Consider the following 15,250-nt stretch of genomic DNA (forward strand, 5'->3'; position numbering starts at 1 on the left):
TTTAGTCTCATCTGACCACAGCACATTCTCCCAATCACTCTCAGAATCATCCAGATGTTCATTTGCAAACTTCAGACGGGCCTGTACATGTGCCTTCTTGAGCAGGGGGACCTTGCGGGCACTGCAGGATTTTAATCCATTACGGCGTAATGTGTTACCAATGGTTTTCTTGGTGACTGTGGTCCCAGCTGCCTTGAGATCATTAACAAGTTCCCCCCGTGTAGTTTTCGGCTGAGCTCTCACCTTCCTCAGGATCAAGGATACCCCACGATGTGAGATTTTGCATGGAGCCCCAGATCGATGTCGATTGACAGTCATTTTGTATGTCTTCCATTTTCTTACTATTGCACCAACAGTTGTCTCCTTCTCACCCAGTGTCTTACTTATGGTTTTGTAGCTCATTCCAGCCTTGTGCAGGTCTATGATCTTGTCCCTGACATCCTTAGAAAGCTCTTTGGTCTTGCCCATGTTGTAGAGGTTAGAGTCAGACTTATTAATTGAGTCTGTTGACAGGAGTCTTTTATGCAGGTGACCATTTAAGACAGCTGTCTTTAATGCAGGCACCAAGTTGATTTGGAGCGTGTAACTGGTCTGGAGGAGGCTGAACTCTTAATGGTTGGTAGGGGATCAAATACTTATTTCTCTGTGCACAATGCAAATAAATATATATAATTTTGACAATGTGATTTTCTCTTTTTTTTTAATATATAATCTATCTCTCACTGGTAAAATTAACCTAGCCTAAAAATTCTAGACTGCTCATGACTTTGACAGTGGGCAAACTTACAAAATCAGCAAGGGATCAAATACTTATTTCCTCCACTGTGTATATATATATATATATATATATATATATATATATATATATATATATATATATAGTTAATAGTTACAGTAATTTTTTAACATTTTATGATTTAATGTTCCATTGTAAAATATTTTAGCGGAATCCCTTTAATGTTAAAAGACAAGAATTATTTCTGTGAAAGGTATAGAATATATTGATACACATATTTATTAAGGAGTTTTTATAAATTAAAATCCTTATATTGTTAAGGATCTGCAAGGCTCAGCTTCTGTGTCTACGCCCATAGGTAATCAGTCTGCACTTGCTTCTATGTCTGTGAGACTGACTCCATCTTCCACCACTCAGGATGGCAGGCTTAGGAGTGGGAGAGCCTATCACAGCCTGGCCAGACGGAGCTAGCTCCCGCCCTCTGTCTATTTATACCTGCCTTTCCTGTTCCTCCTTGCTTGTGATTCTTCTCGTTTGGTTTCCTGGCCCTGCTGCAGCTTCCTGAACTATTTGACCCTGCTTCATATTGACCCTGGCTTACTGACTACTCTTCTGCTCTGCGTTTGGTACCTCGTACACTCCTGGTTTGACTCGTCTTGTTCACTACTCTCCTGCTCTGCGTTTGGTACCTCGTACACTCCTGGTTTGACTCGGCTCGTTCACCACTCTTGTTGCTCACGGTGTTGCCGTGGGCAACTGCCCCTTTTCCCTTGCTTCTGTGTACCCTTGTCTGTTTGTCTGTCATGCACTTATTGAGCGTAGGGACCGTCGCCCAGTTGTACCCCGTTGCCTAGGGCGGGTCGTTGCAAGTAGGCAGGGACTCAGTGGCGGGTAGATTAGGGCTCACTTGTCTGTTTCCCTACCCCCATCATTACATATATCCTATATAAGACTTATATTTTAGGTCATTTATGCTGAGACATTGTATTGGGAAAATATTCTATTGAATTCTTAAATGTACGGTATTAATTATTCATTTTGCTTGCAGTTATATTATATTAATTATTTCCTTTTCATCCAACTCTTCCTCTTTTCTAATTTCCTGGATCATACTTTCTTCATGAGGCCAGATGGTTTAGCTTTTCTATATTAAGTCTGATATTTCCTATTAGGAGAGAATTCTTGGCTGCCTATTTTTCCTTGCGTAAGCAAAATTTGTCACTGCTTTCATAGATTTTTACATGTGTTTTACAGGCTTCTTTTACACAGACAAAAGAATGGTTTACAATAGCAAAACATAGTGAAACTCCCACTACAACAAATTCAGTTTCTGGAACCATTGCCTGGGGTGATAACTGTAGCAAAGGTAAATAACATCATTCGTCACCTGTATATACATCATTGCATACTTACAGTTCTTGTCTATGTCTACAACCATTTTTATGTTGCTCCAAAATTAAGCAAATTTGCAATAAAGTAATCTACTTTTGTGTCTACAGTTCCTGCAAATCTGAGTCTCCATGGTAACAGACTACAAACAAACTCTCTGTAGTCTAATCCTGCAGTCATATTTCCTTCTATCTGTTCTCTAACTCCTGCTAACTTACTGAACGTACGTTAGCAAGAAGATGGGGGCAGATAGATGGAGAGTAACAATATACAAATGAAATGCATAACAAAAAGACAATGCAAGTTAATTAAGCCAAAATCTGTAAAAAAAAACTAGCCAAACTCTGTAAAAAAAATGTAGGTGTGACTATAGAAAACGACAACCCTCTCAAAATTCATACTCTCCGGAATCCAGGAAGCTAAGAAATCAGTGCTGAAGACAGTGTAAGGACCCTGGCAAACACACCACAGAAATCAGCTGTAAGGATCCCTGCGAGTATAACCTAGGGAGCAGCAGATTGAGGTTAACTACAGGGCCGTATTTACAACTCATGCTGCCCTAGGCACTGATATTGAACATGCCCCCTTTAGGCCACGTTTAGATGTGACTTATTTCGGTGTGGATTCTGCACTGAAAACCTGCAACAAATTTATAATACTATACAATGCCATACAATTCACATGCTGCAACAACATTTCTGTGGATTTTGGGGCATGCTGCAGCTTTTCAAATCCACAACATGCCCCATATGTCGCAGATTTGTTTCAGATTTTTGCTTTAGAGTTTGTTGCTGAGATGCAAAAGGTGAAATCCGGTACAGAAGCTGCATGTAACCCTTGTGGATTTGTTTCTTCAACTGTGGTTTTTATTGAATGGAGATCTTTCAGTTACAGAAATAGAACGCAAAATAAAAGGAAAGACGTAAAAAATATTGGCAAAAACATAAACAATAGGTAGCACTAAGTGTGTTACAGCAACTATAACCGGTAGGATATGCAGAAAGTCACATAAGCATAGGATAGTCAGCATCCCAATCCAGAATATTTAGTTTACATTCGATATGTGATTAGTAATAGCATATCAGGTGGTATTTAACATGAGAAATTGAACCCGTAAAAAGTAACACAACATGCAAGATAGAAGACAGGTAGACAAGACACAGGACCCAGTAGGAGAGGAGGGGAGTGGAAAAGTTATCCTTGTGGATTTTGATGTGGATTTGCGGCAAAATCTGTGATTTCTGAATATACCCTAGGGCCTCATGCACACGACCGTAGCCATGTGCACGGCCGTGATTTCTGGGTTGGCCGGCCACGGAGTGACAGCCGCGAGCCGCCCGCACATAGTGACATGTCAGAAATTTTGGTCACTGAGGTTCCGAACACTGAGACCACCATCATTCGTTAAAACAAAGTGGCAGAAATGCTCGGGTGAGCGCTGTGCCACTTTATTTCGGAACGGCTTTCCTCTGAAAGCCGAGCTAGCGGTGTACAGACTCATACACTTTCTAATGAGCCCGTACACCGCTTCGAGAAAAGCCTGTCAGAAACGAAGTGGCACAGCGTTCACCCGAGTGCTTCTGCAACTTCGTTTTAGAGGTGGGGGTCTGGGTGCTCGGATTCCCATTGACCAAAACTTCTTGCATGTCACTATGATATGTCAAAATTTTTTTTAACGTTTACTAACACTTTAAGGCCAAAATGTCTTCATATATAAATTTTTCATATATATATTACATAGATATAATACAATATAACAACCATGTAATTGTGCCATACAATGTAAGTATGCGCACGTATGCACAACCACTACTGTACATGCCTAAACATAAGCACACCAACTCACCACATACACTCATGCCCACAAATATTACATACATGTGCACACAGACTACATACACACACATGCTCACTACACACATGTACACACACAGATGCACAATCTCTTCATACATGCACGAGTGCTACATACGTACATACATATACTTATTCATTAAGTCTTGAACACATACATACACATATATACATATTCTTAACAGACAAATACATAATGGACAGCCTTTTACTTTTCATGTCCTAGACTGCTTTCTGTGCCTCGAACGTAGGATGAGAGAAGTCCAGCATTAGTAATCCAGTGAGGTGGTTGGATATTTCAGTATCAGCATGGAGCGTGTGGGGCCTGATTGGCATATTAGTAGGTTTCCTTAACCAAGTGCAGCCCATTGGGCAGCTTAACGTTTGATGTAGCTGCCCAGAGGTCCTGTTCCGCAAACTGCACTTAGTTAAGAAAATCTACCGATGTGCCAATCACGCCGCATGAGCTGCTCCATGCCGATGCCCTCACAGCTGCCAATTGTAAAGCGTCAACTTGTAAAGCGTTAAACCTGAACTGTCTAGATTGTTTATGGGTTGGGGTTGGGTTTTAAACTATATAGAGCAATAAAAGCAATGTGAGTGTATCGTGTCTTGTATTTTAAAAATGAAACTTGTCTTGGTACTATAAGTGTTTCTTGGCTACAGTCAATGATTCATAAGAGTTATTATTTTTCTTTTACAAAGTTCTTCAGAGCATTTCAAGTCACCAAAAACCAAGTCTTCTCCATAGCACTAAGAATTCATTGTCTGCTAAGACTGAGGGTGGCAGTAAAATATTGCAGGATATGTGGGAGAAGGATGAATATTCTGTATCTATTGCACCTTCCCCAACTCCAAGTCCAATAAGACTTTATGTTGAGCAGAAACCAGAAGACACTGTTCCTCACAATACCCAAAACTCTCAAGTCCCAGTCTTTCCAACAATGGAGGATTTTGCTTTTTATTATGTTGATCAAGTTATGAAGTCTGCAGTTTCCAAGTTGAATGGTAACATTACGAAGAAAGGTGTAGATGAGGTTGATATTTTCGACTTATCTCAGGTAACAATACAAAGAATACCTAGTACAGGGGACCCTTCCACCTCCTCTGAAGCATCCATTGAGGAAGAGCATGATAACTCTGAATCAGACATCGATGAACAGGATATTCTGGAATATTCCCATATTCGTAGCCGGAAAGAGTTTGAAAAGTTCAAATTCTTTATTAAAGGAACCTCAGGAGAAAAACTTTTTTTACTGTGGATGGACATTGAGAGGCTGAAATCTATGAATGGCATAAAAAAAAAACAGAGGTGAGTTTAATTTATTTTTCTTGTAAGTGGTAAATGGAAGCAATGGATATGCCAAAAGATCATACAAAATACAATTGTTATCTTGTTTTCTATATTTTAGAGTTTTTTGTTTTTTTTTCTTTTGGTTTCTTGTAACAGACAAGTTTGAAATACAGATAGAAAATTGAATGACAAAAGAGAAAAATTGACAGAATGAATATTGACGCAAACTGAGCATTTTTTAAATTTTATTGTAATTTGTAAAAATACAATAAAATTCCACTAACCCTGCATTTGTGGTAATTTTGTTAATCCAGCATGTGACAGAAATAGCTCCATGCAGGATTAATGTGAAAACTACCTGTTAACTTGGCAATGACAGAGGTTTTTGGAGTGTGGCATGACAGTTTGTTGGTCCTCGTAGTGCTACTGGTGGTGAGGGGCATCATCCAGATGATTGAGGCTCAGAATGAGAACAGCAAAGGATATGTAGCAGGATAGGCATAGATTATATGTATTGGTTTACATTACATACAGCTGATAGATAAGAGTGCTCTGATTTGAAATTTGTTAATTTGAGATTATATCTGACCATCTGTGTATATTGTTATCTGGCCTCTGAATGTAATATAGGTAAATAGATGTAATCTATGCTTGCGCTGCTATATATTATTTTGCCGCTTTCCCCCTACATCCCAATGAAATGGATAAAGTTATGAATGTATATATATTGTCAGGATCTGTGCATATAGGAGGTGTAGCGTCCACGGCCGCGGACCGCCGTTCCTACTCACCCCTCGGCAGCCGCGGCCTTGGATCTGTGAGTGCTGGCCGGCATGTCCTTTTTAGGAGACACCAGCACTCACTTCTGTTCCGCTCAGCTGTGTCCTTATCCCTGCCTGAGCGTTGTTTGTAATTCCCATGTTAGCCTTAGCAAATGGTCCCTCAGTGTTATCCTGTTGCCAAGTGTTCCCGTGCCCTACTACCTGTTCCTGTATCCTGTGCTGTGTTGGTTGCTGGCCCTATAGAGTGTTGGAGTCGTGTTCTGTCATCGGTCATGCCTGCTGTCGTACACCACATCTGGTGTCATCTGCCATGCCTGATATCCTACACCACGTGTGGCATCCTCTGCCATCTAACGTTCCATCTGTGCCTAGCCACTGCGACTGTCTGGACAATTCAGGTACCCTTGTGCTGGACTTTGTATTGATTGGGTACTCTGTTGTTTGGCCAGCTGCCTCGCCACTATTGCGGTGCGGACTAGTGGGTCCACAGAGGGCCGCCATCAGAAATTTCTGGGCCCCATACAGCCAAGTAATCTGGGGCCCCCCTCACTAGTGGGGCGGGCACAAAGTAAAGCTCTGAGGAAATCCCGTTCAGGGATGAAACGCGTCAGCTGACCTAATCAACAGGGCAGGTAGTGACGTCTAAACCCTGCCCTGTGAATCCCTGTCCAATGTTGGAGACACCACGTGGAAAGAGACATACTACACAATTTTAAACTTACCTGGCTGCCGGCGTGCGGTCTTGCCTTGTCGGGTCCTGTGTCTCTCGGAGTGCAGTGGTGAATGCCCACGTATATCGAGGAGGAGAGCATCGGTTGATATGATGGTGGAGATTTGGAGGCCTTCAACTAAACACATGGCCATATAGGTGAATATTACCTTGGTGAAGATCTTCCATTCCACCTGCTGGGCTGATTGCCCCTACATATGGTTTCCTGGCACTCGCTGGATGTTTAAGGTAAAAACCTATATGAGCTATAAAAGTGCCCTGCTCTAAAATTCAAGATTGCGAGGGCTACATACTGACCCAAAGGGTCTATGAATAGACTACCTATCACTATAAGATCTCTATAAAAACCAAGGATCTGTTCATAGAAAGAGAGAAAAGAAAAAAACACGCTGCAAAATTTATCCCCTGAATATAAGAGGGCTATTTTCCTATGTTGAGAACTATATTGTATAAAAAGATTCTCTCCAAAACATCATTACCAACCACTTGAAATAGGAACTCTTGCCACTATTTGGATCAAACAATATATATGGTTGAAAACCGCAAGTGTGAACACAACCCAGCGGTTTTCTTTTGAAATGTTTTTCTTTTCAAAACTTTGTTAAAAAACATATATAATGAATGTTATTTATCCATTAGGGGATTTGATTTATGCATAGAGGTGCTATTGTATGTTCTCTTTTCCTGGCCAGGAGATTTTTTTTTTTAAACTTTTGTTGTATATATTAATATTGCCGGTATTATCTGGAATTTAAAATAAAGTATTTTGATAAATTTTTATCTAACCCAAGAGTGCCTAGTTATATTTCTGGATCATTTTTTCTTTTTCTTTTTTCAATAATCTTTATCAGAAATGGCACCGTGCTATATTATATTGCAATTTTGGGTTCTTTAGGTATGGTTTAGTTATAACCACATCTTTTTTCTATACAAAGTAAAGGGGTGGGAGGTAAGGCAGCAGTGAAAAGCAAACTAGTGGGGTCTCTTTGGAGGGACAGAGCAGAGACAGCTGTGGGGGCAAGGTGGAGAGACTAAGTGCCAGGGCTCAGTGGGGGAAGGAGGAAGGGATTTCTGGGAGAACCGAAAGTGGCATGGGTGGCGACCAGGGCATGAGGGCGCCCGTGTCGTCCGCCGGAACATGCCACCTCATGGCTGGCGGCGTACTATAGCAGAGCAGGGAGATATCTCCCTGCTCTGCAATCTACTAGCGCCACTGTAGCTCCCTGAAGGAGCGAAATACCTGTGTGGCCGGGGATTCCACTCCTGGAGCACTTCGCTTGATGTCTCTGTCCGTATATGGACCATGACATCAGGGGCAACTCCTGAAGGGGAGTCCCCGTCCACAGCGTTGCCGACTCTGTGACCGGGGATTCCACTCCAGGAGAAGCCCTTGACGTCACTGTCCATAAATGGACACAGACGACAGGGGCTTTTCCTGGAGTGGAATCCCCGGTCACAGTGTCGGCAACGCTGTGGACAGAGATTCTGCTTCAGGAGTTGCCTCTGATCTCACTGTCCATATATGGACAGGGACATCAAACGGAGCACTCCAGGAGCGGAATCCCCAGCCACAGGGGGATTCTGCTCCTTCAGGGAGCTACAGTGGCGCTATCTACAAGGGGGCTATGGGCTGTGTGGCACTACCTGCAAGGGGGCTGTGTAGCACTACCTACCATGGGGCTGTGTGGCACTACCTACCATGGGGCTGTGGGGCACTACATACAAGGGGGCTGTGTGGCACTACATACAAGGGGGCTGTGTGGCACTACCTACAAGGGGGCTGTGTGGCACTACCTACAAGGGGGCTGTGTGGCACTACCTACAGGGGGCTGTGTGGCACTACCTACAGGGGGCTGTGTGGCACTACCTACCATGGGGCTGTGTGGCACTACCTACCATGGGGCTGTGTGGCACTACCTACCATGGGGCTGTGGGGCACTACATACAAGGGGGCTGTGTGGCACTACATACAAGGGGGCTGTGTGGCACTACCTACAAGGGGGCTGTGTGGCACTATCTACAAGGGGGCTGTGTGGCACTACCTACAGGGGGCTGTGTGGCACTACCTACAGGGGGCTGTGTGGCACTACCTACAAGGGGGCTGTGTGGCACTACCTACAAGGGGGCTGTGTAGCACTACCTACAAGGGGGCTGTGTGGCACTACCTACAATGGGTCTGTGTGGCATTACCTACAGGGGGAATTTGTGAGTGATGGGCTGATGATCATTTTATTGTGAATGGGGGGGCTGATGTTCATTTTACTGTGAGGGGGGGTATGATGGTTATTTTACCATGAGTGGGGGGCTGTTGTTCATTTTACTGTGAGTGGGGGGCTGATGGTCATTACTGTGTGTGGGGGACTGATGGTCGGTTTCCAACTCGGAGCTCCAATTGATATTAATAGGAGGCAGAAAATACCTGCGGCGCCCGTTTGGTGCTTTCTTGCCTGCGTCTTTTGCATTAGCTTCAACGGCTTAAAGAAAACACAAAAAAAAAAAGGTCACACAACGCTGTCAGTTCCTAAAGGAATTTTGAGGCAGATTTTTTTTGCCTTACCAAAAACGCTGTGTGAACATACTCTACGAGTGTAGTGCTTGTTTTTAGCCATTTTCTGTCTTTCTCGAAACAGTTTTTGATAGGGGTGCCCTGAGGAAATATTATTTTTCCAGTGGTGCCTCGAAATTGTTGGGAAACACTGTACTGGGCTACAGTATTACCCCGGCAGATGCAAGGGTCTCGTCGTGGAGCAGCTCAGTTCATCGTGGGAACGGAGCCTAGGTGAGTACAACTTTTATTTTTGTTTGGGAGCACGGTCTACAAGGGGGAGGTGGTGGGATATGGCACTATCTAAAGGAAGCCTGTCAGGCACTATCTACAGGGGGGGCTGTGTGTGGCAGGAAGGGGAGGGGGCATTATACTGTGTGGAGGCCACTAAGTGGACATTATACTGTGTAGAGGCACTACAGAGTGCAATATACTGTGTGTGGCACTTATGGGGCATAATACTGTGTGGGCACAATTAGAGGACAAAATACTGTGTCCTTGAAGGGGTTATAATATATTATTATATAGTTCCCTGTTTGGTGGGAACTAACGGGGCATTATACTGTGGGGGCATTATACTTTTTTTTATGGGGCATTTTTTTATGATGATGGTGCGGCGCCGAAAGATAATTTTGCATGGAGCGCCATCTATCCTAAGGCCCACCACAGGTTTTAAGGCTATATAAACCTTTGAATATGGTTTTTGTTGTTTTACCACTATGTTTGGTGCTACTTTGTAACAACTTTTTATTAAAAATAATTTTTACTTTATGAGATACAGCTGCTTTGTATCCTGTATACAGAGCAGCTGTATCATGCACTGAAACCTTTATCTATCAGGTCAGCGGGACTGACGGGTTCAGTGTCAGCGGGTCCTGCGTGTCCCTGTTCATAATTTAAATTTGATCGATAACGGGTGGATCCTGACCCGCCGACACTGAACTCATCAGTCCCCCGGACCTGACGGATTCAGGTCTTAGCTCACGATACAGCTGTTCTGTATACAGGATACAAAGCAGCGGTATCTCCAAAAGTAGAAATTATTTTTAATAAACACACTAATAAACTTTTTTAATATATATATATATATATATATATATATATATGTGTATATATACAAAAGAGGTGTACATAGCCTTTAAGATCTCTCCCCCTCCTCCAGGTATCCTCTCTCCTTTCTCTACCCCTCCCTTCAGATGTCCTCTTTTTCCTCCAGTTATCATCCTCCTATTATAATGACTCCTTCAGTGTCATCCACCCTCCATTATTATCTCCTACCCGCTACACCATCATCTCCCTGTCCCCATTGTCATCTACCCCGCCCCCTCCATAGAAAGCAAGTGTCTTACCCAGGACTGCATGATCCTCCAGACACTGAAGCACCGCATTGTATCACTAGCAGTGACGGCTCTTATCTCCTGTGCAGGGGCGTAACTAGGAAAGACTGGGCCCCATAGCAAACGCTTGAGGCCCCCCCGGGTGCCACAAGCAGCCCCCCTTATAAATAGTGCCCCCTGTAGAATGTGCCATACAGCCCCCCTGTAGACAGTGCTATATAGACCCGTCTATAGACAGTGTCACACCCCATTTGTAGATAGCACCCGCACCTACCCCTTGTAGATAGTGCCATACAGCCCCACTGTATATAGCGCTATACAGCTCCCACTGTATATAGTGCCACACAGTCCCCCTCCCTTGTATATAGTGCCATACAGCCCCCCTTAGAAAGTGCAGCACATCCCCCCTTAGTAGAAAGTGCCACACATAGACCCCTGTAGATTGCACCACACTCAGCCCCCTGTAGATAGTGCCACAGCCCTCCCTCTTGAAAATAGTGCCATACAGTTCCCCATGTGTATAGTGCCACAGAGCTCCCCTTTGTGTATAGTGCCACACAGCTCCCCCTTGTGCATAGTGCCACAAGGAAGTGGCGCATCCGAGAAAGTTGTATCAGCCAGGGGGATGTCAATCAAACATGGAAAGGTGGGTTTGGAGACCGGACTATGTGACTCTTAAGGATAGCGGCACCGCACCATGACCCTCTAATGAGTAATTAGCATATAGTGTGCTGGTTAAAAGTGGATTTTAAGGATTTTGCTGCATCTGAAAAAAACATACAAGGGAATGTTTGGAAATATTGTCAGGTCATGTATCACCGGATGGTTGCGGTTCAAGGGGTTAAAACTACCTGACAGATTCCCATTAAATATACAATGAATTGAGAACAATTCCATCTGCCCTGCAATTTTGTTATTATAAATATATCCTATATAACTACAGATCCAGAACCAAGCTCTGACATATATACAGTACCAGAACAAAGCTCAATACATGAATACAGCACCAGAACAAAGCCCAGTACATATATACAGCACCAGAACAAAGCTCAGTATATAAATACGGTACCACAACCAAGATCAGTACATAAATACAGCACTACAACCAAGCTAAGTACATATATACAGCACCAGAACAAAGCTCAGTACATAAATACAGCACTAGAACCAAGCTCAGTACATAAATGCAGCACTAGAACCAAGCTCAGTACATATATACAGCACTAAAACCAAGCTCAGTACATAAATACAGCACTAGAACCAAGCCCATACATATATACAGCACCAGAACAAACCTCAGTACATAAATACAGCACCAGAACAAAGCTCAGTACATAAATACATCCCCAGAACCAAGCTCAGTACATATATATACAGAACCAAAACCAATCTCATACGTATATACAGCACCAGAACTAAGCTCAGTACTTACATACAGCATCAGAACCAAGATCAATACGTATATACAACACCAGAACAAATACAGCTCAATTTAGTGCAGCCCCTGCCATATAGGTTTGTATGGCGTAAAACTACAGCTCCCGGCATGGCCCGAAAAATAGCTGGGAGCTGCCGTTTCACAAAAAAAACTAATTATACCGCTCATCATCTCGCTGCAGATTATATAGAAACTACAGTGCTGATTAAAGGCAGAATAAACATTTACATTAAGTGACTCACCGGTGACGTCTCAGATTCTAGTTCTTTTCTTCTCCCTCCGGTCCAGATATCTATGATGGATTTCTACCGGCCATGACCCATTTCTGCAGTTTTCCGCTCAGATGTCTTCAGCTTCTCACTTTTAAAACATTTCTGCACCTATATACAAAGTTAAAATTCTCAACACCTCTAAATATAATAAAGCACCATACACTGCACCTCTAACTATAATAGCGCCATACACTGTGTCCCTGATTATAATAGTACCATACACTGTCACACACACACACACACACACACACACACATACCGTGCCCCCTGTAGATAGTGCCCCCATAGCCCCCTGTAGATAGTGACCACCATAGAGCCTCTGTAGATAGTGACCTACATACAACCCTCTGTAGATAGTGCCCACATATGGACTCCAGAGCTGCAAGGCAATAGTGCTAACCACTGAGCCACCGTGCTGCCCTACATATAGCTTCCCCTATAGATAGTGCTCCACAAGTAGCCCACCTCTGTAGATAGTGTCTCACATATAGCTCCCCCTGTATATAGTGTCCCACATATAGCCCACTCATGTAGATAGTGCCCCACAGGTAACCCACCCCTGTATATAGTGTCCCACATATAGCCCAGACCTGTATATTGTGTCCCACATATAGCTCATCCCTATAGAAAGTGCCCTAAAAAATAGCTCCCCTTTAGATAGTGCTCTACATATAGCCCACTCCTGTGTAGTGTCTCACATATAGCTCCCCCTGTATATAGTGCCCCACATATAGACCCCCTGTATATAGTGCCCCACATCCCCACATATAGACCCCCCCTGTAGATAGTGGCCCACATATAGACCCCCCTGTAGATTGTGCCCCACATCCTCACATACAGACCACCCCTGAAGCTAGTGCCCCACATCCCCACATATAGACCCCCCTGTACATAGAGGCCCACATATAGACGACCCTCCTGTAGATAGAGCCCCCACTATAGATAATGGCACTCACAGTTTTATGAGAAAAGAAACTTTACATACATGATCCTGTTCCCACATTGTTCGCTGGCAATGCAGATCTGCTCTCTTCTGAGCAGGTCTGTTGGAGCTGAACGAGCGTCGTTCAATGACGCTGATTGGCGGGGCCGAATGACTTGCCCTGTCAATCAGCGCCTTTCAAGCATGGAAGCGGCGCAATGACATCATCGCGCCGTTAGCCAATCAGCGTCATTGTAAGGCGCTCAATGCCCGGCCATTCATCGCTAATGCATGTATTTGGCTGACGCTAGCATCGGGGGGCCCCTCTGGTGCTAGCGACGCCTACAGGAATCAGAGGGCCTGTGTCGCCCGGCCCATACTTGTTGGAGGCTCGGCGGCGCGGGCCCCATAGTAGATGCGCTACTGCTGTAGCAGCCATAACGGCTGCTAGCAGCGCCAACGGGCTGTCTTCTCCCTCTGCTACACAGCCCGGGAGATAAGAGTTAAGAAGTGCTGCTGGTGATACAAGACCATGAAGCAGAGCTGAGAGTGTATAGTGCCGACATGGGTAACATTGCTTTTTATTGGAGGATGTGATGTGAGGAGGTTCTGGGCAGCAGCAGCCTGATAGACATCACATACTCACGGTGTCAGAGGTCTTCTGCGGCTGCTGCTGTTGCTGCTTGTCGCCTCCACTGCATTCAAACCTCCCGCTGCCTTCATGACGTCTCCCCTCCTTGTCTCCTCCACGCATGCTGTCACGCCGCTGTGGATGAGGAGGAGGGGCGGGCAATATGTGAACAGCAGGCCCCTATGATTTTACTTTGATGCAAGGAACGGGCCCCTGCTCCATGATGGGACGTGTTCCTTTCATCAAAGTGAAATCATAAGGGCCCGTGAGCAAATGAATTCCAGCAGTGGAGCACGGCCACCCATTTTTTCACATTTATGACCGGGCCCCTGATGGCAGTACCGCCAGTACTACCCTGATGGCGGCCAAGGGTCCACATACCCACAGATCGTGACAGGGGGTTGCGGTTGGCAATGAAAATGTAGAAGCCGTTCAAGTTTAAAGTCCACGTTTGGCTTTATTGCAGTACAAAAATAATCAAGTGCTTATCCAGCATTCAAGACTTAGCGCATACAAACAAAACAAACACCTGGCCTGTCTGGGAACTAACTAAACAGCAGGTTTCCTCACCTATAATAAACCATCAGTGCAATGTTCCTTGGATGAGGTTTTTTACACTATCCTTGTGTGGATTCCCAGGCTCTGACCCTTTCTGCTCTAACTGCAGAGCTTTCATGACTCAGTAATAAGTCAGGTAGCATCACCTGAGATAACTGAGCTAGAGGTAATGTCTGTACTGGAGTGAGGGAGAGAATTACAGAAATCCAGTCTTAGGACACACATTTAACAAAAGCCTCAGCAAACTAGGTTTGCTGAGGAAACCCAGTTTTCCTGTATTCCTTTACTTCATCCATCTCAACAAACGGCATGAGATACGCACCCCATAGTATTTACCCTGCTGTGGACTTACATTATATATATATATATATATATATATATATATATATTTATTTTTAAGTATGTATGTGTGGCTAAAATAAATATGTATAAATAGTATATTCACTGGGGGAAACATCTTCCAACGTATCATTGAACCGCTGATAGGTCTAGTGAGCTATATTTCGGCTTTTGCTTTTGTCAACTTCACATTCCATATCTTTTCGCACTGCTGCCAGCGCTCCCATTGTTGTCAATAGGTCTGCAGTGGCCCCTCTGCACTGACGTAAAACCGGCAGCAGCCGTGTCCCCTTCATTCGATTGATCATTAGGGATCTTGAATTGTGTACCCACACTAATCCCACTAATAACTTCCGATATCTGTCAATGACATGACAGAAGATGTTTAAAGGTGCGAATAAAGGCGAAAACTTGTGTGGATAA

The 15,250-nt window shown here is 44.0% G+C and overlaps 1 protein-coding gene across 1 annotated transcript in view; it reads left to right on the forward strand.

The window, feature by feature from the left end:
- RGS22 (regulator of G protein signaling 22) overlaps positions 1–15,250 on the forward strand; it is a 149,594-nt gene that overhangs the window by 36,927 nt on the left and 97,417 nt on the right. Inside the window, exons 7-8 of the mRNA XM_075825950.1 lie at positions 1,991–2,102; positions 4,685–5,291. Of these exons, the coding sequence (XP_075682065.1) occupies positions 1,991–2,102; positions 4,685–5,291 (719 nt within the window). The remainder of the gene's footprint in view (positions 1–1,990; positions 2,103–4,684; positions 5,292–15,250) is intronic.

The sequence above is a fragment of the Rhinoderma darwinii genome, chromosome 5 (assembly GCF_050947455.1).
Source record: "Rhinoderma darwinii isolate aRhiDar2 chromosome 5, aRhiDar2.hap1, whole genome shotgun sequence".
In the NCBI taxonomy this organism is placed as follows: Eukaryota; Metazoa; Chordata; class Amphibia; order Anura; family Rhinodermatidae; genus Rhinoderma; species Rhinoderma darwinii.